General features: G+C 68.5%; 7 protein-coding genes across 7 annotated transcripts in view; 2 read left to right on the top strand and 5 right to left on the bottom strand.

The window, feature by feature from the left end:
• EMIHUDRAFT_99256 (hypothetical protein) overlaps positions 1 to 1,708 on the bottom strand; it is a gene marked incomplete at both ends in the record, with an annotated part of 2,194 nt that extends 486 nt beyond the window's left edge. Inside the window, one exon of the mRNA XM_005783353.1 lies at positions 146 to 1,708. Coding sequence (XP_005783410.1) covers positions 146 to 1,708 — 1,563 coding nt within the window. The remainder of the gene's footprint in view (positions 1 to 145) is intronic.
• A 2,747-nt stretch (positions 1,709 to 4,455) lies between these two features.
• On the bottom strand, positions 4,456 to 5,741 carry EMIHUDRAFT_434325 (hypothetical protein). The gene is made up of 5 exons (XM_005783352.1): positions 5,206 to 5,741; positions 5,075 to 5,137; positions 4,904 to 4,982; positions 4,740 to 4,784; positions 4,456 to 4,671 (listed from the first exon to the last, which is right to left on the bottom strand). The coding sequence occupies exons 1-5, from the start codon at positions 5,689 to 5,691 to the stop codon at positions 4,622 to 4,624; spliced, it is 723 nt and encodes a 240-aa protein (XP_005783409.1). The 5' UTR covers positions 5,692 to 5,741; the 3' UTR covers positions 4,456 to 4,621.
• A 4,009-nt stretch (positions 5,742 to 9,750) lies between these two features.
• Positions 9,751 to 11,202, top strand: STXE (syntaxin E). Its single transcript, XM_005783351.1, has 2 exons — positions 9,751 to 10,405; positions 10,594 to 11,202. The coding sequence occupies exons 1-2, from the start codon at positions 9,785 to 9,787 to the stop codon at positions 10,801 to 10,803; spliced, it is 831 nt and encodes a 276-aa protein (XP_005783408.1). The 5' UTR covers positions 9,751 to 9,784; the 3' UTR covers positions 10,804 to 11,202.
• A 242-nt stretch (positions 11,203 to 11,444) lies between these two features.
• On the bottom strand, positions 11,445 to 12,924 carry EMIHUDRAFT_203035 (hypothetical protein; the record flags this gene model as incomplete). Its single annotated transcript, XM_005783350.1, has 3 exons — positions 11,445 to 11,480; positions 11,685 to 12,476; positions 12,544 to 12,924. 3 exons carry the CDS (start codon positions 12,922 to 12,924, stop codon positions 11,445 to 11,447), a joined length of 1,209 nt encoding a protein of 402 aa, XP_005783407.1.
• A 1,296-nt stretch (positions 12,925 to 14,220) lies between these two features.
• Positions 14,221 to 15,563, top strand: EMIHUDRAFT_434319 (Hypothetical protein). The gene is made up of 4 exons (XM_005783349.1): positions 14,221 to 14,610; positions 14,631 to 15,017; positions 15,096 to 15,191; positions 15,338 to 15,563. Exons 2-4 carry the CDS (start codon positions 14,656 to 14,658, stop codon positions 15,447 to 15,449), a joined length of 570 nt encoding a protein of 189 aa, XP_005783406.1. The 5' UTR covers positions 14,221 to 14,610; positions 14,631 to 14,655; the 3' UTR covers positions 15,450 to 15,563.
• Positions 15,564 to 16,188: 625 nt separating this feature from the next.
• EMIHUDRAFT_203033 (hypothetical protein) lies at positions 16,189 to 17,246 on the bottom strand (the record flags this gene model as incomplete). Its single annotated transcript, XM_005783348.1, has 3 exons — positions 16,189 to 16,563; positions 16,840 to 16,915; positions 16,993 to 17,246. The coding sequence occupies 3 exons, from the start codon at positions 17,244 to 17,246 to the stop codon at positions 16,189 to 16,191; spliced, it is 705 nt and encodes a 234-aa protein (XP_005783405.1).
• An 830-nt stretch (positions 17,247 to 18,076) lies between these two features.
• EMIHUDRAFT_449611 (hypothetical protein) overlaps positions 18,077 to 20,119 on the bottom strand; it is a gene marked incomplete at both ends in the record, with an annotated part of 3,659 nt that continues 1,616 nt past the window's right edge. The window contains 3 exons of the mRNA XM_005783347.1: positions 18,077 to 18,556; positions 18,630 to 18,687; positions 18,760 to 19,024. Of these exons, the coding sequence (XP_005783404.1) occupies positions 18,078 to 18,556; positions 18,630 to 18,687; positions 18,760 to 19,024 (802 nt within the window). The remainder of the gene's footprint in view (positions 18,557 to 18,629; positions 18,688 to 18,759; positions 19,025 to 20,119) is intronic.

Below are 20,119 nucleotides of genomic sequence, written 5' to 3'. Positions count from 1 at the left end.
ATAGCCTGTGGCGGCATAGCCGGCGCCCCTCCAGGCCTGAAGGGGGCAGGGGAGGGGGGAGGCGCGGCCCTTGCTGCGGAGGATGGTAGGGTAGGGGAGGGGAGGGGGGGCGGGTGGGCGGGGCAAGAGAGGGGCGGGGACGCACCGCCGGCGCGTACGCTCCTCCTGCAGGGCCGCCTCCTGCAGGGCCGCCGCCCAAGCAGCAAGCGTGCGGCTGGCCCACGCCGTACCCCGCCGCCCTGCCGCCCGCCCCGGCCGTGCAAGCCGCCCAACCGCCGCAGTACGCGGGGGCGGCCGAGGCGGCGGCGCCGATGGCACCGCCCCCGACGGCGCCGAGATAGCGGGGCGGCTGGAGTTGCTGCAGCTGCTGGAGCTGCTGGAGCTGCTGCGGCTGCGAGTAGGCGTACCCGGAGCCGCCCGCCCCGCCCAGGCAGCCCGCCCCCGCCCCGACAGCGCCGCACCGGCCGGCAGGCATCTGCTGTGCAGGCATCTGCTGTGCAACCATCTGCTGGACAGGCATCTGCTGTGCAACCATATGCTGTGCAGGCATCTGCTGCGGGGCGGGCTGAGCGAGGGGCTGCGCGGGCATGTAGCCGCCGCAGCAGGCGCCGCCCGCGTAGGGGTGCGCCATGCCGGCGGGCTGCATCCCCGCCCCCATCCCCGCCCCCATCCCCGCCCCCATCCCCGACTGCAGGTAGCCTCCGGACAGCGCGAGGGACCCCATGTCCGGCATCGCCAGCTGCGAGTGAGACATCGCGCGCGCGTAGGCCGCCTGCTGCTGCTGCAGCGCGAACTGTGTCCGGTCGTAGTCCGGGTCGAGCCGGTCTGCCGCACGACCCGCCGCCTTCGGAACCGCGTTGCTCACCGGCCGCCCGCCAGCCGGCGTAGCCGCAGCACCGCCGCCCGCACCGCTGCCCGCACCGCTGCCCGCACCGCTGCCCGCGTCCGCGCCGCTACCCTCCCCCGCCAGCGCCGCCGCCGCCGCCGCCGCCGCCGCCGCCGCCGCCGCCGTCGCAGCCGCCGGCGCCGCCGCTGTCTCGCCGTTTCCGTCCTCCGCCGCAGCCCCGCTGCCGCCGGCCGCGCCGCCGGCCGCGCCGGCCGCGCCGTCGCCCATGATTCGGCGGCGGGCGGCCTCGTACTCGGCCTCCTTCTGGCGGTGCCTCGCCTCGACCTCGTCCGGCGTCAGCCGCACGGCTGGCCTGGTGGCGCCCGCCACCGCCCCCCTCGTGCGCCTCATCAGCTGCACCTTTGACGCGTCCACCCGCGGGCCGCAGTCCACCATCTCGAGGCTGTCAGCAGAGTCGACCCTCGGGGGGGTGGCGGAGGGCGTGGCGCTGTCGCTGCCGGAGGCGGCCACGCCACCGCACCCGCATCCGCCCCGCCCCTCCGCCGCAGGGACCAGCTCCGACAGCGGCAGCGGCGGCGGCGAGGCGGCCGACGCCTCCGTCTTTAGCAGCGTCAGCCGCACCAGAGGCTCATCGCCGGCGGCGGCCGGGTCGGCGGCGGCGCTCGAGACGCGCAGCCCAAAGTGCGCCGCCACCGCCTCCACCAGGGACGCGTTGTACGCACTCATGGGCTGCATCTCGAGGGAAGGCGCCGTAGAGTTGCGCAGCCGCTGAAGCTCCGTCTCGAGGCGCAGCACATTGCGCCGCTCCTTGGGCTTCTGCAGTGCGCAGCGGAGGAAGGTGGGGTCCCTCTCCCCGTTCATGGTGGCGGCTCTTCCAGGCGCCCTTTTATGTGCGCGAGCCACACGGGGGAAGTGGGTTGCTGCTCTTATGCGGCCCGGGGGCACTCCGCGCATGAATTTATTTTTTCTGCGACCGAACACGCCATGCGAGGCAGACTTCTCGGTGGCGGAGTGCTGCTGGCTCGGTCCCTCTCCACCGACGCCGGCATCCTCACGCGGCTCGCCCGCTTCCGCCGCCACGCCGCCGCCCTCCACGCGTCCGACCCCGCCACCTGGACCGACCGCACGCTCTCGAGGCACTTTGGTGTGCCTCTCGACCGTGTGCAGGCCAGCTCTCCCTTCCCGAAGCCGCAGCCGGCCTTCGAGCAGCGCCGCCCAGCCGCTGTCGGCGCATCCGCACGCCTGCCGCGAACGCTTTGCCGCCGCCGCCGCCTCCCGCCGGCTCACTCGCGCCTCCTCACTCGCGCAGGCCGTGCTGGCGCTGCAGCAGATCGAGGCGGAGGCGGAGGCGGCGGGCGAGCTCGACGCCGACGCCGACGACCTCGACGCACAGGTCGAGGCGATCCTCGTCCCGGACGATGCCGAGCAGCTGCACGCGGCGACGCTGCGCCGGCTCGACTCTGCCGCCGCCGCGGGCCCGGACCCGACGCTGCGGCAGCTGTCTCGGGGGCACGAGGAGGCGCTCGCCTCGAGACTCGCCGAGCGGCTCGGCGCCGGGGGCTCGCTCGACGACGCCGAGGCGCGCTGGGCCACATTCCTCCCCCCCCCCACCCCCCCACCCCACCCTTCTCCTCCGCATCCCCGCCCCTTTCCACCTCACCGCACGTCCCGCGCCTCCAGCGCACCCATCTCCCCGATCCGGCCCGCTCGCCGTCGCCCCGCGCCCCTCGAGAGCCGCCCGCTCCGTCCCTCCGCAGGCACGCGCCTCCCTCGGCCGCGCGGCAGCAGCTCTCCTCGAAGGCCCTCCGCCGCTCCACTGCAGCACGGCCGGCCCGCGCGCAGGACACGTCCACGACACGTCCGCGACACGTGCCTTAGGCCTGACGGCGGAGGAGAGGGCGGAGCTGGCCGCGGCGGTGACGGACGGGCAGGCGACCTCCCTGCCGGACGCCTTCGCGCAGATGGACGTGGACGGCGACGGCGTGCTCTCCCTCCGACCCCTCCCTCAGACCAGCCATGCCAGGGGGGGGGGTGGGGGGGGTGGGGGGGGTGCGGAGAGCCTTTCCGGAACCTTCTCGGAACTCTCCACACGCAGGTGTGCTCTCGCGGGCTGAGTTTGACGCGGCGGCGGCGCGTTCGGAGGCGGAGTGGGCCGCGGCGCCGGGCGGGCTGCTGCAGCTGGCGCTGCAGGGCGGCGGAGGCGGGGAGCGGGACGGCGGCGCGGAGGCGGCGGCGGAGCGAGACGACGGCGTCACGAGGGTCGAGGCGTGCGCTGCCCCTTTGAAGGGGGGGAGGGGAGGGGGGTGGCGCCCGCACGCCTTGACCCGCTCTCGCGGCGTGCGGGTTGCCGTGCCCCGCGCAGGTGCTGAGCGACAACCCGAAGGGGACGCCAAAGTTTCTCGTGGTCGACGACTTTGGGCCGGAGGCGAGGGCCGGGGGAAGAGGGCTGGGGGCTGGGGAGGGCGAGACTGTGGGTGGGCGAGGCCTCGCAGCGGGGGAGAAGGGTGTGAGAGGGCTGCTCAGAGGAGGCGGGGAGGCCGGCCCTTCCCCCCTCCAGTTTTGCCGTTCCCCCCCCCCCCCCCCCTCCCCTCGCGCCCTTCACCCCCTCCCCTCCCCTCCCCCCTCCTTCCCAGGCGGAGCGGTACGTCCCTCGCCGCCTCGAGGCAGCGCCGCCCTGCCTCCGCCCTGCCGCCCAAGCCCACAGCCAGCCGAGACTTGGCCGCTCGCACGCAGGACAAGTCACGCCCTGTCCGCTCCGTCGACGGCGGCGACGCCCTCGCCGCAAGCGTCGACAAGCGGGCGGCCAACCTGACCGGCGGGCGGCAGCGAGTCAAGCGGACGGGCGAGCGGCTCGTGGGGCAGCGACTCACTCCTGAGCAAGGCGGGCGGGCCTCTGACTCGCTCTCCCTCTGCTGCCAGGCACCACGCTCGTGGTGGACGCCGGCCGGCGGAAGCAGCGCAAGGAGGTGTGGGAGGTGTGGGCGGTGGACAGGGACGGGCAGGCGAGGGGGAGGGGAAGGGGGGGGGGGTGAGTGGGGCGGGTGTGAGGAGGGTCTCTTCACCCCCCCTCCCTTTCGAGCAGGCGCGCGAGCCGTCTGACGAGGAGCGGCGGCGGGCGGTGCGAGCGAGAGACGGCGGCGGGACGCGCGGCGGGCTGCGGGGGCGTGAGGGTGTAGCGCGTGTGTCTCGTAGGTGCTCAAGGAGAAGGCGCCGCAGCTGCTCTCTCGGGTGAAGAGGAACTGGCAGTAGCAGCGGTAGCAGCGTTGGGCGCTGCGGCCGCTGTGTCGGAGAGCGGTGGAGGGGCGGCCGCTCGTGGACGTTGGCACATCCCGCCCCGCCCCTTTGTGCTGTGGCTGGCCCACCCTGTCCCCTGCCCGACCGACTCTTGTCGCTCCCTGGGCTCCCGCGCCAGCTCCAGCCCACCAAAAAACCCACACACGCACCGCGAGCGGGGCGGAGCCGGAGCGCACGTTCTTTATTTCAGTTTTCACGTGACGCGGGGCTCGCGGGGTCGCGGCCCGCCGCGCGCCTCGGGCCTCGCCCGCTCGCGCATCACACACACACGTCGGACACGCGACACGGCCGGCTACACATGGCAGGGGACTATCTTCTTCTATGGCACAGTAGCAGAAAAGCACGTAAACACGCGGGTTCCGAGACGCGCGACGCAAAAGTCAAGAGAACACTGATCCACCCGGTGGAGCCCGACCTCCGCATCAAGCTTATCGGCCGCAGACGGGCGCGCGTGGAGGCGACGGGAGCCAGCGGGCTACGTCAGCCTTGACTCCGCGCCTTGGCGTCCGCCTCGAGCTGCGTGGCGAAGCCTATTCACAGCTCGAGGTGTGAAGAGTGGGTGGTGTAGTGCGAGGCTTGTCGCGTGCGGGCAGGCTGCCGCTGAAGCGCTGCACCGAGAGAGAGGTTGCGGTGGAGAGCTCGCCTGCAGGGGAGGCGGCAGGGGTCGGGGAGGGGGCGGGGGGGTCATGGGAGGGGGGCGGGGAGGCGGCAGAAGAGGGGCGGGGGAGGAGGGAGGGGGTTGGCGGAGAGGTGTGGGCCGGCCTGCGGCGTAGACGTGGACGCATGGCATGAAGCGGACGTAGCAGCGGTCGCAGAAGGACCTCGAGGCGGCGTAGTCCACCTGGCGGCGGGGCCAGGGCGGGGCGAGGCCAGGGGTGAGCCCTCAGGGTGGACCTTCGTGGGCCCTCGTGGGGCGGGGAGAGAGTGCAGCGCCTCGAAGAAGTCGCACGAGCTGGACAGCTTGGCGGCTAGCCGCTCGTAGCGCGGCTTGGTCGCCTGCGGGGCGGGGCGGGGCTGTGTGCGGGCGGGGCGGGCCGGCGAGGCGACCGAGGGCGGGGGCGAGCCTTGCAGGACTTGCACCAGCGCGCGAAGAACTTTACGACCACGAGGCGGTCGCCGGCGGAGGTGATCGCAGCCTCGAGGTCGGCGGTGCTGCGCAACGGCGCCACGTGCTCGCGGTTCGAGTGGCTCGGATGACTCCCTTCCGCCGCCGCCGCCGCCGCCTGCTCCGCCTCGACCTCCGGCTTGCCCTTGACCTCGCGCGGGTCCCGGCCGTAGTTGCGGCCCTCCTCCGGGCCCGACCCGGCCCGGCCGGTGCGCCCTCGCCGCAGGTCGATCGTCTTGCCGCCCGAGACGCCCGTCGCCGCCGCCGCCGCGCCGGTCCGAGTCTCGCACTCTTCACCGACGCAGTCGTCACCGCTCCGGGGCAGCGCCGCCACCGCGACGGCTGCGCGGCGCCGTGAGCAGGCGCGAGGCTGCGGCGAAGAGGCGATCAGCGCGGCGTCGCTCAGCGCGGCGTCGCTGAGCAGTAGCAGCAGCGCCAGCCTCATGCGCTGCAGGGTATCGGTCGGAGCTCGCCGCGCGTGCCGACGAGCTTGAGAACGTCGGAGCGCGAGAATTCACGTCCGGCGACGTTGTGTCCTCGTGTGATGCCTTTTGTGGACTCGAGGGTCGAGATGACCACAGAGTGGTCAGAGGCGATGCAGTCGGTGTATCGGTCGTCAGCTCGCCGCGCCTGGGTTCCGGCTCCTAGCCGGATAGGGGGTCTGCCGCACTGGCTGGCCCTCCCACCCAGAACCCAGACAGATAGGTAGGTAGGTTGGTCTTGTTTCGCCCAAAAGGGCCCCCTTTTTTCTCTTTGTTTCGCTTCGCTGCGCGGCCTGGGGATAGGTAGGTAGGTAGGGCGTTTTGGCGCGAGTCAGTGGCAGGTAGGTAGAAAGGTGAAGAAAGGCCAGGCTCGGACTGGACACCAACGCGGTATGGGTGGACGCTAGACAGATGATGACGACACGCACGAGCGACACACAGACACAAACAGGCTCACAAGACACACAGCCAGCTGGCTGCCACACACCCTGAGTTGGCGTACACATAACTCAAGGCCACATCCTCCCAGCCTGTCGCCCCCCCCACCCAGCACTCCAAGGTGCCAAGAGAACAAACAAGGGCACAACAAACAACAGACGGCAGGAAGTAACATGTGAGACTAGAGCAGCTTGCTCCACCTCTAGCAATCTCGCCGTCCGGCGAGGCACGGACGAGACCGTGTGTGGCGTCTAGTGAGGTGTCTATGGACGCCCTCCTCAGAGGCTAGCTGCCTACTGCTAGCCCTATCTCGCACTCACGGGCAGTGACAATTCAATGGGTGAGTGTTTGCGAGCAGAGGCGCGTGGGCTAAATCTAGGCCGCACGTCGTGGCACTATCACGAAGGTAGACGTGCGGCCGCAGCGCGCCCGCCGCAGGCTCGGCGGTGCGCGCGTGTTAGCGAGAAAGTTGCGGGTGGAGCCATGCCCGACTTTTCGAAGGTGAGGCCTCTGCGACGAGTGCCAGCCGCGCTGCGGAGCCACACCCTTCGAGCCGCGTCCCGTCGGCACCGTCCCTGAGTGCGTCCCGCCCTGGCGGCACACACTCTCGACGAGGACACAGTCCGGCCTACGGGAACGTGTCGCGCGCCGGCGACGGTTGCGGCGTGGTGGTTTCGAGTACGAAGCGAAGATGGCACGACCCCCGCCCTGCATCGCAGACCGGGCGCAAGGAGGGGCCTGCTCCCGTTCCGCGAGGAACAGGAGGTCTCCCCCCCTCCCCCGGCCTGAGCAGCCACGGCTGGAAGGCAGCCCCTTGAGTCGAGGGCGACCATTGCCGCTCTCCAATGACCAGAGGCCCGGTAACTGCAGATGGTCTCGCCGCCCCGCTCCGCGCCGCCCGCCGCCGCGCCGCGCCGCCGCCCGATGATTATTAAGTAATAATCAATCAACAAATAATTAATTACCCCACCCGCCGCCGCGCCGCCCCGCCCTGCGCCGCCCGCCGCCTCGCCGCGCCGCCGCCTCGCGCCGCCCGCCGCCGCGCCACTCCGCCGCCCGAGGATTAATAATGAATAATTATTACCCGATTATTAATAATGTGTGTGTGTGTGTGTGTGTGTGTGTGTGTGTGTGTGTGTGTGTGTGTGTGTGTGTGTGTGTGTGTTTGCCTGATGGCAGGGAAGTGCAAGGCAGCGGCGAGCGGCAGGTGGCGTCGGCGACGTACTCAGGACAAGATGGTGAAGCCCAGCGCAGGAGCCCCGCAGCAGCGCCGACCGCGGCCTCGTGCCTCGTCGGCGGCGGTCTGAGCGAGGTAGCCTGTACTCCTCAACCTCCTTGGCACTCCCCCGACGAGCGGCGCGCTATGCGGGCCCGCCGCGGGCGACGCGGGCGGCGAGCCGACGTGCGTGCCGCAGTCATAGGCAGCGCTGGCGAAGCGAGGCGGTCGGCGCAGGCCCTCGGATGCGGTCGCAGCGAGAGAAGCGAGACAGCAGATGCTGTTGGAAGGGTGGGGAGCAGCCTGCCGTCGAGCAGCGCGCTGCGCAAGCCCGCTGTCGGCGGGCCGATCGGAGAGCTGGTAGTCGTGGTACTATTGAGCGCGCCATCGCGCCCGAGACGGCCCGCCCTGGCCCTGTAGACCCTCCCAGAGAGTTGGCGATGCTGTACAGCATGCCCAGAGCATACTGGACAGGCTCCCGTCGAGCGACGAGCCATGCTGGCTCGCCGCCGGCGGCGAGCTCGAAGACCCGCGCCGAGCTTCTCCGAGCCTCGCGGGCCCGCCGGCCCGCCCGCACGCCCGCGGCCGCAGGCAAGGAAGGCGAGCTTGCTGGCGTCTTTGGCAAGCGCTCACATGCCAAAAGACACCTCGCAGCGCGCGAGACGTGACCAAAGCCGCACGTCTCGGCGCCGCGAGAGCAGCCGGTCGACGTCGGCACCAAGCGCGCGGCCGCCGAGCGCCTCCGAACCGACAGGGGCGCCGCGGCAGTAGAGAGCACTCCACCGCCATGCCGTTTTTATGGCGGGTACCCAGCGGCAACAGACCCCCCCTGTCCGGCTAGGAGCCGGAACCCTGCCGACGAGCTATCACTGGATTACTTTCTTTCGGACCACACTCCTCTCTAAAAATCCCTGTGTGGTGTCGGCGTGCCGTCCTCGTATCCTTGAAAGAAAGAAAGAAAACACAGAAGCAAGATAGGCAAGGTCAGGACAATATACTCGTACCTGAAACTACACGATACCTCTATTTTCAAGCGCGCCACTCCGTCGCCTCGAGGCTCCGCGGCCATGCCCTCCGCCCGGGCGAGCCGGATCGGCGAGCGAGCAACACAAGAGTGGACGCATGGCTGGTTGCAGGGTCAGGGCGGGGTGGCCATGTCCCTAGTGCCTTTTTGCAACCGCGAACCGGCAGGACCTGGTCCTGGAGGAAGGAGGACCACGAGGACGACAGGGAGGACGGCAAGCGCAACGGCGATGCGGGCGAGTTGCGCGATTTAAACAGACAACCCAAGGGAGGGATGGGAGGACGGCACGCCGCCACCACACAGGGATTGCAGAAAGAAAGAAAGAAAACAGACACGCCAAACGAGGGATGGGACGAGGACAGGGTCCCCACCTGCACGAGCAGGATTTTGGAAGAACGATCAGGGGGACAGGTGGGGCTCTCCTGCTCCTGACAAGGGACACGACAGGCTCGCAGCGCGGTGCGCGGTGGACTCCCACATCCACTGGCGGTCTCATCTCAGTCTAGCGACCTGCCTCCAGCTTGTCGCTGGCAGTCTCTCCACCCACAGGCACACTGACACAGGGGTGGCAGGGGCGGCGGCACGAGTCTCCCACATACTATGCGGGCCTCACTAGAGGTGCGGCCTGTGCGTGTCTCAGCCCTTGAGGATATGTGTTCGTGGGTGAAATCCTGTAATATTGTATAATTCTTTTGTTGTGTGTCACCGAGGATGCAGCACCAGCGAGCTGAGGAGTCAGCTATCAACCTCGATCCTCTCTCCGCCCGCTCCGCCCTCTTTGCCTACTGGCGCGGGCTCGCGATCTGCGCCGCGGGCGGCAAGTACTCGCGCCTCTGCTCGGCGCTGCCGCACCTTACGCCGCAGGAGCGCGGAGAGCGTGCGAAAGCGCAGTCGGAAGCTGTGTCCTCCACGCTCACAGCCAGAGAGACGCCTCGCTCGGCCAGCATATGCCTCGCACCCCGCTCATCGGTTATTCTTCCGCCCGGCAGGAGCGGCTCTGCATCTACAGCCTCGCGCTGCACCTCCGCCTCTTTGGCGACGGCCACTACCGCAACATCCGGGGTCAACTCGATCCCCACCCAAAAGCGGAGGTACATCAGGAGCCGCAGCCGGCCTGCTCTATCAGCCCCGCAGCCGCGGTGGCGCGACCGGACCGCGGTCGCTCCAGGCGCCTTTTGGCCCCGGTTCGAATCGCGGTTGGCGCGCGCCCTCGCGGAGCGACGCGTGGCGCGCGACGCGCGCGCGTGCGCGTGCGCGCCCAGCCGAGCCCTAGGCCGTATGCCGTCTGCCGACCCAACGGATTCGTGCGGTGCAAGTTCTCTTTTTGTGGGCAAGGTCGTAGGACAAAGCGCTGTTGCTTGCTTCTCTCCACCATCCAATGAATGATCAGTCGAATGTCCCTTCATGGGCGCGCGCCGCCGAGCCTCTCGTTCCCTCTGTCAATGTCGCCTCTGTGAAGAAGGAGGTGCGCAGCTCCATCAAGGAGATTGGGCGCGCCGCCGATGAGATGGTGCGGTTGGGCCGGAGGCGCGGAGGGCCGGGCGCGAGCGAGCAGCTGCTCGCGCTGTCGACAGAGACGCGCGAGCGCGCGCGCGCGACGAGCCAGACGCTTCGCGCCGCCTTTGGCGCCGTCGACGACGCCTCTCCCGACCACGCGGCGCTCGTCTCGCTCTCCGAGGAGTTCAAGGCGGCGGTGCTCCGCTTCCAGCAGGAGGCGGAGGCGGCGAGCGGCGCGGCGGCGCCGTCGCAGGCGCCGCAGTCCCAGCCCTCGCTGCAGCCGCTGCCGCCGCTGAAGCCGCTGCCCCAGTTTGCGGGGGAGATGAGCCCAGCCATGGACATTGAGGCGGGCGGAGGCGGCGAGGGCGGCGGCGGGGAGGGGCGGCAGCTGCAGACGCAGCAGCTGCAGGCGCTGCAGACCAACGAGCGAGAGATGGCCGAGCGCGAGGCGGGGATCACCAGCATCCAGCGCGCCGTCAACGATGTCTCTGAGATCTTCCAGGCGCGGCTCGCCCCTTAGGGCAGGGCTCCTCGCCTCCTCGCCTCCTCGCCTCCTCGCCTCCTCGCCTCCTCGCCTCCTTGCCTCCTCGCCCTTCGCCCCCCCCCCCCTCCCCCCCCCCCCCCGGCTGCCCGTCCGAGGACCCCCCCACGCCTCCGCCTCACCCCGCCCCGCCCTCGCCCCGCCCTCAGGACCTGGCGCTGCTGGTCAACGAGCAGGGGACGCAGATCGACAACATCCAGACCAACATCGAGACCGCCGCCGCCAGCACCACCCGCGGCGTCAGGGAGCTCGTGCGAGCGGACGCGTCGCAGCGGCGGCAGCGGAAGCGGACCTGCTGCCTGATGATGTGTGTGCTCGTCATCATCCTTATCATCGTACTCGCAATCGCAGTCCACTGAGGCCGAGGCGGCGGGCGCAGGGCGGGGGCCGCCCTCCCAGTCCCATGTTGCGGGGGCGCGCTGCGCTAGACTCAGACCTGTGCTGCGAGGAGGCCTGTGCTGGCGCCGAGGGAGGAGGGGGGGCTGGTCGGGAGGCTGCCGACCCGTCGCGAGGTGCCGCTGTTCCCCCTCGGCCCTCGGCGCCTCTGACACGAGCCTCTGTGTTTGTGGAGAGTTGTGACGGCTGTCGGTACCCGCCACCGTGATTTAGTCTGTGCCAACGAGTTGCGCGTGTTTGAGTCGAGAGTTGCACCGCCTGGCGCGCGAAACTCGTTATAGTCTAGGGAGAGAAGTATATTGATTGCAGTGTGCAAGAGCCCGGAAAGGGAAACCCCGAAAATAACACATAAGACATACGATAATTAATATGTTAAACATTAACAATTTGTTTCTCCACATGTCGTGGGCCGCTTCACTCCAACGACGTCGGCGGACCGCCAGACCGCGCGGCGCGCCCACGCGCCACGCCCACGGCCACCGGCGCTGTACCACTGTTCCGTGTTTTCGTCCGCACCTGCACACGCGGACGAGTGCGCAGACCGCCCCGCAGCGCGCCACCGGGCGCTCCATCTAGCAACATGCCTCTGTCAGCGCATCACTTTTCAGCGCCCAAGCTCCACCAACGTCCCGTCGTGCACCTCGACTAAGCAGCGCAGCAGCACGGAGCTCGGCCCGCACGGCGCCAGCTCCAGCCGCACCGCCCTCCCCTCCCTCGCCGCCCTCCGCCTCTCCGCCGCCGCCCGCTCGGCGTCGCCCCTCCGCCCCGCCCGCCGGGCTCGCTTCGCCTCGCGGCGCGCCTCGTCGAAATTGGCGACCACGGCCGCGCGGCGCGCCTCGCTCACCCCCGCGCCGTTTGAGCGGTTGGGCGCGGGGACGGCAGCCAAGGTGCCGCTTGCCTCCGGGCCCGCGGCGTGTGCGGCTGAGGTGGCGCTGCGGGGGGCCAGCGCCGCCCAAGGCCGGCTGCAAAAGATGAAGTCGTTGAGAAACCTACGCTCGCAGCGGCGGCGGTGGTGCGTCCCGAGGTCTCGCGAGGTCTCGCGGCAGGAGGACAGCCGCCAGAGCGACTGCACGCGGTGTTGCTCCACCGCAACCACACCGCGCCCCGCCCCGCCAGCCTCCTCGCCGCCCTCGCCGCCGCCGCCCTCGACGTCGCACTCGACGCAGCGGCTCAGGTTGTCGACCCAGACGGCGAACTTGCGCTGCAGCTCCTGCCTGGACGCGCCTCCCACCCACTTGCCGCGCTGCCACTTGCCGGCGACCGCGACCGCCTTTGCGGCGAAGCAGTGCCCGTTGGCGGAGCCGAACACGTCGCCGCGCTGCGCGAAGAAGGCGGGCGGGAGGCAGCAGGGCTTGAGGCCGAGGAAGAAGAAGGAGGGGCTGTCGTTGAAGAGGTCGACCGCCCGCAGCGAGAGAGTGCCGCACAGGTGCACGCCGAGTAGCATCGCCGGACACCCGCGCGACAAAAAGGCGCGCAGGAGGCTGCGCCGGTCGCTGGGCGTCTTGAGGTCGGCGTGCGACGTCGAGAGCCGGATCGGCCACCCGGGGTCGGAGATGTGCGCCGGGTCGATGTGGTGCGGCCGCCGCTCGACGCCGTGCCTCGCCCACGCCTTGTCGACGAGGACGATCCGCTCAACCTGCACGGCGTCGGTGGAGAGGCGGCTAGACGTGGGGCGCGTAAACACCACTGAATTTTGGGCGAACCTTGTCCGGCGGCAGCAGCTCGGAGAGGAACATGGCCATGTACCCAAACCCAGAGCAAAGGTCGATCACGACGACCCGCGCACCTCCCTCCAACTTCACCGACTGCGCCTCGAGCCTCGCACGCTCCAGCACCGGCGCCGCCTCAGCGAGTTCCTTTGCCAACCGGCTGCCACGCCGCATCCGGTTCCACAGCGCCTTGCGGCCCCAGAAGCGCGTCCGCCAGCGAGCGGCGATCGCGCAGCACTCGTCTAGCAGCGCGCCGTGCGTGGCATAGGCGGGGCACGCACGCAGCTCCGCATGCAGCCAAGAGCACCACTCCTCGTTGGATATGGCGGTGACGGCGGCCTCGTCGTCGTCGCTGCCGTGGCCGTGCGGCGACATGAATCTGTAGCTGCGACCCTGCGACCCGCAAACCCAAAGTGCGAGCCCCGCGCACCAAGCAAGTGCGAGCCGGCACGCGGAAAAAGAATTTTCGCACAAAAGAAAATAACATGGCAAAAACGTAGCGAGGAACCAACGAAGACGGGTCGAACGAAGAGGCGGCCAGGCGCGCGGGATGCCTCTCCCACTCCTCCCAAAGATCCTCACCTAACCTTTGCCACAGCGCACGCCGCCACCGGCCTCGCCGCCCTCCTCGGCGAGGTTGACCTGCTGGGCCACTGCTGCAGGGAGTGCTCCTCGACACGGCCAAGCACCGAGCATGTAGCTGCATAGCACCGAGCCTCGACTTCTACAATCATGCATACCCAGCACTAACCGCGCGGCCTCATCGCTGATGTGGCATTCGCATTGCGTTGCCAGCGAGTAAGCGTTGTTGTAGCAGCCGCCCACACCTGCGCCAATCCTCCCCACCCTCCAGTTCAAGGCCCTCAGCCCCCTGGACGAGTCCCTTGGCCGCCTTCCTTCGCGGACCAAAAGCGAACGGCGGCGCCCAATGTCTCTTCCAGTAAGAACGAGTTTCGGGTTTTTTATTTGGTGTACTTGTGTAGTGTCACACAGAGAGAACAAACAAACATGGGCTGCAAGGCGCGCGGGCAGCCCGGCCAACCCTTCGACCACAAGAACGGCCACGGCTACGTCAAGGCGCATCGCGGTTTCTACCACGACGCGATCTTTGTCAAGCGCAACAACTTCAACCTGCTGCTCCACGAGACGTTCGGCGGCGGCTTCTCGCCCACCGCCGTTCTCAAGCTGCGCCGCCTCGCGCGCAAAGTCGCGCGCGGCAGCGTCGACCGCACGGCCTACTCGCCCAAGTACTCGCTCTCTTTTATGTCCCACCATGCAGAGCGCATCTCTCTCTCTGTTGTGCGAGGCGTGAACCGCGCCATTCGCTCTCACCTGGCAACCCTGTCTGCACGTCTCGCGCGCGCGTGAACAGGGCTCCAGGCCCCAAATGACGTGTGAGTGTTAGAGTTGTTTGGTATTGCTAAAAATCTCTCTCTCAGAGAGAGATTTTTTTACTCTGCCAGTGCGACAACTCTCTCTCCCAGTGCGCGCCAGGCCGGCCAGGATGGTCCCGTGCCTAGTGTCGTAAGGAGTTGGCTTGTACAACTCTTTTGATTGTGTTAGTGCCAGTGCGCGCCAGTCCCGTGCCTAGTGTCGACGTGAGAGGGAGTGGCGGGAAAATTGATTTTAAAGGGACGCGTCCAACGGATGGCGTGCTCGGGCATTATTTGACGCGTCCGCCCAGTTGGGTCCGAGTTGTCCGGCAAGCGATGGGTTGCTGGCTTAGTACCGAGTCCGAAGGCGTGACGGTCGAGGTCACCAACAAGTCCTCCCTCCCGGTGGTTCTGTGGGTCTCGGGTGCCGGCCCGGTTTGGCAGCGCAGCGGCGGCAGCCCGATCGTCCCCGCCAAGACAACCGTCAAGATGGCGCCAGGCTCAGCCGTCGGTCTCTGGCAAGCGACCATTGCACCGCCATGCCCAGCTCTCAGCTCGCTCATCATCTGGGAGGAGCGAGTGGGCCACACAGAAGGCGCAACGGTGATATCGCTGACTGTCAACTTCAACAGTGCGCTGCCGCTGAATGTGAAAGCGCCGAGGCTGAGGGCTGACCTCGCCCTGGGGATAGAGAGAGAGCGAGCACATTGTTGCGAAGCAGCGCGCCGTCCGGATGGCGCTGCACGATAAGTTGCGGCGCCAGAAAGCCATTCAGGATTCGACCGAGCGCCGCGCCGCCCGAGTCCTTACCAAGCGCGCGAGAGAGCTGTTGGCACAGCTAACGAGGCTCTGCCCCGTATGCCTGGAGGACTGCCCGATCACGAGCCTCACAAAGCTGGCCGACTGTGGACACAAGGTCTGCACGCCTTGCGCCAATGCCTTTGTCGACGCCGAACTCCTCGGAGGCAAAGCGTACGTGCGCTGCCCATGGGCTGGCTGCGATCGCCTCCTCGGCAAGGCGGCGCTGCGACAGTTTGGCTCGGCCGCGGCGTGGGATGCGTATGAATCAAGCCGCGTCGCGATGCACACGCAGCGGTGTGCCACTAGAGGGACGAGACATTACGATCCAGCGCCACGTACCACGAGACGTCGCGAACGAACCCGCCTCCGCAGGCTGGTCGACGAGACCGACCGCGGCTTCCTCTTGTTCTGCGCTGACCAAGCCCGCCGCTGCCCTTCCTGCATGGTCGTCATCTGGCGCTGGGCAGGGTGCCTCGCCAGAGAGACCGCCCCACACACGCTCGCAGCCAGACGTTCACCTTAGACCTTTGCAACTATAGAGCGGTGTGCGGCGCACCGTTCTGGAGTCAACTGCTAGAACCTGCTACCTGGCAGCCGCGCCCTCCCCGGACCAGGTGCGACCACATGACCTGCCGCTGCGGCTTCTCCTTCAACTGGAACGAGGCCGCCGCCAAGATCGCGCCGCCACCTGAAACCACCTTGGCAAACGACGTGGCGAACAAGTAGATTTTCGATGGGAGAGGGAGAGCGCGAGAGAGGGACGGCATCGGACCGGAGCACGGAGATTATCGTGGTGTGTCCCACAAGATCATGTCTGTCTATTATCGGCCACACAAAAAAGGATATTCTTCAAATCGTCCCTGCCTCCCAAACTGGCGCTACCGATAGTCGACCACAGATTTGTTCATTGGGATTCGGCCACAAGAGAGGTTAAAGGAGACTGAGATCTAAGTCGTTTGTATGAAGTTTTGCAAAAAAATGAAATGCCTCGAATTCGCCGGCACCGGTGAGCCTCCCCTCGAGCTCTTTATCCCGCAACTCCAGCTCTCCAGCTCTCCGGCTCTCTCCTCTGACGCACTACTCTAGTTGATCTCGGCTTCTTCACACATGATCCAAGCATCTCGACTCTGACCTGTACGCGCCGTGGGGTGGGGTGGAAGGGAGACTCCGGCACTCCGCGGAGGCCGGAGCGGTATCTCCGACTCCGTGAGTACCCTACGAAAACTAGTGGCCTACCACGAGTTGGGGCCCCCACCCCAATCGTTACCGGCGGATATTTTTCTTTGACCAGGCTCCAGGGGTGTGTGCGCGGAAAACGCCCAAACGTTACAAAAGAACCCAGAACCCTGCATGTGCATGGGGCACGCTTACGGTTACGAGTCGCGTTACCAACGCGAGATGCACAACTAAATGCCTTTCACAGACAATCCCTGAATGATTGCGACCCTGTTCTCTCGCCTTCTACTCAAAGATGGTGCACAAGGGTGTAGAGCCGACGCGGGGTGATGCCCACAGATGCAGAGCCCTCTTCCGTGGCGGCATCATCACGGACCGGGTGAATCGCTACGCCAACCTCGTCGTCGTCGTCGTCGCAGAACACGCTGCTGAAGCCCGGAAGCCCTGCAGACAATGTGGCGCGCGGGAAGTAGAGCCGGCCCCGCACGAAAGCGCCGCCCAGGCTTGTCTCAGCGCACGGCGTCCCCGCCTTCTCGGCCTTCCCGCTCTCGGGACAGAGACGGCCGCTCTCGTCCTCCTCGGGAGAGGCGGCATCGCCGGCCGAAATGGCAGGATCGATAGGATCCGCGGCTGCATCACCATTCGCACGAGACTCGTCTTGCAGCTCCCAGAAGGGCCGGGAGCGACGGAGCCGTCGCCCTGCGACGTGGGGGCTGCTGCCGCCGTCACCGCCACCGCCGCCGCCGCCGCCACCGCCGCCGCCGCCGCCGCCGCCGCCGCCGCCGCCGCCGCCGCCAGCGCCGCCTTGGTCCGAGTCGAGGGCACAAGCGCGCGCCTGCTTCTCCTCCTCCTGCTCCCCCTGCCCCCCCTGCTCCTCCTTCTCCTCGGTGGTCTTGAGATGCCATGCCGCCGGCTGCATGCCGCACATTGAGCGGTCCACCCGCTCGACGCATACTGGACAAGTACTCTTTTGCGAGGTGAGCCACGTCGTGATGCATTGGCGATGGAAGCTGTGCCTGTGGGAGCGATGCGGGAGGGCAGCCACATCCGGAGGGCAAAAGTTGCATGGCAGGCGTGTGTAGAGGGGGCTCACCCGCACGGGAGGACTGTGCCTTCGGCGCCGCCGGCGGCCTCTCCTCCCTCCTCCTCGCCCAAGGGATCGAGGCAGATGGCGCACTCGCCATCCCCTCCGAGGCTGCTGCGTAGCGCCAGCGCACCCGACATGGAGAGAACATCGGGTGGCGCCGCGGTTGCACGCACTGCTTCGTCGAGGCCGAGGAGGAGGTCGTAGTCTTCGGGGCCAAGCTCCTCATCGCCGAGCCGCTGGAGGCGCATCACCACCGCCATGCTGGCGTGCCCGTCAGGCGCGCCGCCGAGGTGCTCACGTGCTGCACGGGCGTTTAACCGTCGGCGCCGCCGCTCATTGAGAGATGCCGCTGCCGAGATTCGCAGGGAGATGCTGCTACCGTGTCGACGCGGACGGCGGCGCTCCGCACGCACAGGAGGCCGCGGCTGTGGTTGCTCCGTCTCCCGTGACGGCGACGCGGACGCCGCGGCACCCATTTTGCGGTGTATCTGGGAGGCGGCGGTTAGTTCCTGATGATTAGGCTGGGTCAAATACGGCCACGCAAACTTGCAAGTTTTGCACTTTTGCACCGGTTTCATCAGGTCACGCTAGTCAAAAAGGAAACCGGCCGGGGGCGCATCTTAAACTGGAGGCGAGGGCGGGGCAAGCAGCGAGCCGCCGACGATGCAGCTCAACCCTGGCCTGTTGCACAATCCGACTGGCGAGCCGACGAGACCGAGGAGGTCGACCGTCTCGAGCTTTGTCGCGCCCGTGAAGTCGGCGCCGTCTACATAGCACTCGTTCAGCTGCGAGTTCGGGAGAGCGGTGCCGCGGAAGAGGGCGCGCGCAAGCGAAACGCCGATGAGGTCGGTCCCGCCTGTTCAGCAGTCCACGCGGCGAAATGGTTCATCGGGGCGATGCGGGGCGGGCCCGAGCGGCGGGATGTGACGGCACGCACTGAGCGTCGCGTAGCTGAAGTCAGCGCCTTCTCCTGACCCGCGCAGTAACTCGCACCTGTTTAGGAGTCCACACACATTACGACATACACATACACAAAGCAAACTCTCACGGCGCACCGCTCGAAGGTTGCAGAGCGGAAGGACGCGCCTACGGCAGTCCCGCGTCTCTCTCATCGCAATCGACAGCTTCACTCCAGGAGCGCGATGCATGGCGCGAGGAGCGCCGGCGAAGGAGGCGTCGGTAAAGTGCGCGTCGAGGAAAGAGGCATAGTCCATTCTGACGCCATCGAGGGACGGCTCGATCAGGTCGCACCGGTCGAACGTCGCGCCGTTGAGGACCGTCGAGGGCGAAAAGAGGACGCCCTCGAGGTCGAAGAGTCGGAACGTGCTGTGCGTCAAATTGGCGCCGCGCAGCGATGCTTTAGGCATCGTGCAGCTCTCAAACACGATGCCACTCGCGTCGGCGCCGTCAAAGATGACGTTCCTCGACTCCTCGATGGCCCTCAGCGCCGCGCCAGCCAGCGACGCCCCCTCAAACCTCGCGCCGGTCAGCGAGCCCGCCACGTGCCCGCCCGACAGCGTGGCTGCTGCCAGCGAGGCGTGCGTCAGATCCGCGCCCGCGAGCACGAGCCCTATTGGGGAGCAGTGCTTCCGTCACGCCTCCTGCGGGTCGGGTCTCCGCCCGCCCCCTCTCGAGCGCGCAACCCTCTCCAAGGGCGCGGTCTAAAGATGCTCCCACAAAAGATGCTCCCCGCGCAGTGGCCTACCACACGCGTGCGTGCCGTGGACGCGTCGTGGACGTGTCCCGGCGCCCACGCGCGATGAAAACGCCAACCCAGTGGAGAGTAGTGTCATCCAGAGTAGCGCAGTCGAGCAGCGTGTCCGTCAGGTCCACCTGGGGACGCAACGGGCCGCGCTCAGACTGCTCGGCGACGCCACTGCCGGCCGCCGCCTTGGCGGGCCGCTCACGCGCCCCGTCCAGATTGGCGTGGCTGAGGTCTGCGCCGCGGAGGTCGAGGCCGGCCAGCCAGCCGCAGCCGAGGTCGGTGAGCTGCGCGCCCGGCGCGATCAGGCCGAGGCACTCCTCCCTCGGCCTGTGCCTACAGCCGCCGAGGCGTGGCCGAGCTTCAGCCCCGACAAGAGAAGAGGCACAGAGGTTGTGCGCTCACTGAACGGCACTCACTGGTACGACCGCTGGGCGGCGGCGGCAGCGGCGGCAGCGGCGGCGGCAGCGGCGGCAGCGGCGGCGGCAGACCCGGAGCCCTGCCCGGAGGCTGGGGTGGCAGGGGCGCCCGCCGCCGCCGGCAAGGAGGGCCGGCCCGGCGCTGTTGGCGTCAGGCTTGCGGCGTGGCCGTAGTGGCTGTCGCAGCGAGGGCACGTCGGGTCGCGGCCAAAGGGGTTGTAGGCGGCAGTGGGGGGGCTGGCGAGGGAAGGGTAGCACCAGCCGTCGAAGCTGCTGCAGTACGGCTTGGAGGCGGTGCAGGGGCAGGCGCCAGGCGAGGCGGCCGCCCTGGAGGGCGAGGCGACGCCGGTAGGCCGTGGCAGAGCGGGCTGGCCGGCGGACGGCTGCTGCCCGACGGGAGATCCGGCGGATGGGAGGGCGCCGGGGACGAGCCACCAAGGCGGGGGGCGCGGAGGTGGAGGCGGCGCGGAGGCGGGCAGCTGCGCCGTGGCGGGGGTGGAGGGGAGGCTTGCGGCGTGGCCGTAGTGGCTGTCGCAGCGAGGGCACGTCGGGTCGCGGCCAAAGGGGTTGTAGGCGGCAGTGGGGGGGCTGGCGAGGGAAGGGTAGCACCAGCCGTCGAAGCTGCTGCAGTACGGCTTGGAGGCGGTGCAGGGGCAGGCGCCCCGCGCGTGAGCCATGAGCTGCGACGGGGAGAGCTGGAGGCGCCTGCCGGCAGCGGTGGTGCCACCGCTTGCAGGCGCGCGTCCTGGCCTCCAGCCTTTGGGCGGGGCGGTGGAGGCGGTCGTGGCGGCCATGGTTGCGGCGGCGTCCCTGTACGCACGGGCGGCGGCGGCGCGGGCGGAAGGGTGTGTGGCTGCGGCCGCCGCAGCTGTTGCCGCAGCGAGAGCGGCAGAGGCGGCGTCGATGGCGGCGGAGGCGGCTGCGGAGGCGGAGGCCGGATCGAAGGGTGCGAACCCGACGCACTGCGGCGCTCGTTTCGAGCCGAGCCATGGGGGTGCGGAGGGGGGGAGGG

This window comes from Emiliania huxleyi (assembly GCF_000372725.1).
Source record: "Emiliania huxleyi CCMP1516 chromosome Unknown EMIHUscaffold_18, whole genome shotgun sequence".
NCBI lineage: Eukaryota > Haptophyta > Isochrysidales > Noelaerhabdaceae > Emiliania > Emiliania huxleyi.
This window is presented reverse-complemented; position numbering and strand designations above follow the sequence as displayed.

What these genes read in the sequence shown, in the direction of transcription:
- EMIHUDRAFT_434325 (XM_005783352.1), bottom strand. Translation starts at nt 5,691, where the DNA reads ATGAGGCTGGCGCTGCTGCTACTGCTCAGCGACGCCGCGCTGAGCGAC. An exon ending in GCTGGTGCAAGTCCTGCAAG is followed by an intron (nt 5,138 to 5,205) that starts GCTCGCCCCCGC and finishes CCCGCCCCGCAG; the next exon opens with GCGACCAAGCCGCGCTACGA. An exon ending in GCTCGTGCGACTTCTTCGAG is followed by an intron (nt 4,983 to 5,074) that starts GCGCTGCACTCT and finishes CCCCGCCGCCAG; the next exon opens with GTGGACTACGCCGCCTCGAG.
- STXE (XM_005783351.1), top strand. Translation starts at nt 9,785, where the DNA reads ATGAATGATCAGTCGAATGTCCCTTCATGGGCGCGCGCCGCCGAGCCT. An exon ending in ATGTCTCTGAGATCTTCCAG is followed by an intron (nt 10,406 to 10,593) that starts GCGCGGCTCGCC and finishes CCCCGCCCTCAG; the next exon opens with GACCTGGCGCTGCTGGTCAA.
- EMIHUDRAFT_434319 (XM_005783349.1), top strand. Translation starts at nt 14,656, where the DNA reads ATGGCGCTGCACGATAAGTTGCGGCGCCAGAAAGCCATTCAGGATTCG. An exon ending in GTCGCGATGCACACGCAGCG is followed by an intron (nt 15,018 to 15,095) that starts GTGTGCCACTAG and finishes CCGCCTCCGCAG; the next exon opens with GCTGGTCGACGAGACCGACC. An exon ending in GTCATCTGGCGCTGGGCAGG is followed by an intron (nt 15,192 to 15,337) that starts GTGCCTCGCCAG and finishes TCCCCGGACCAG; the next exon opens with GTGCGACCACATGACCTGCC.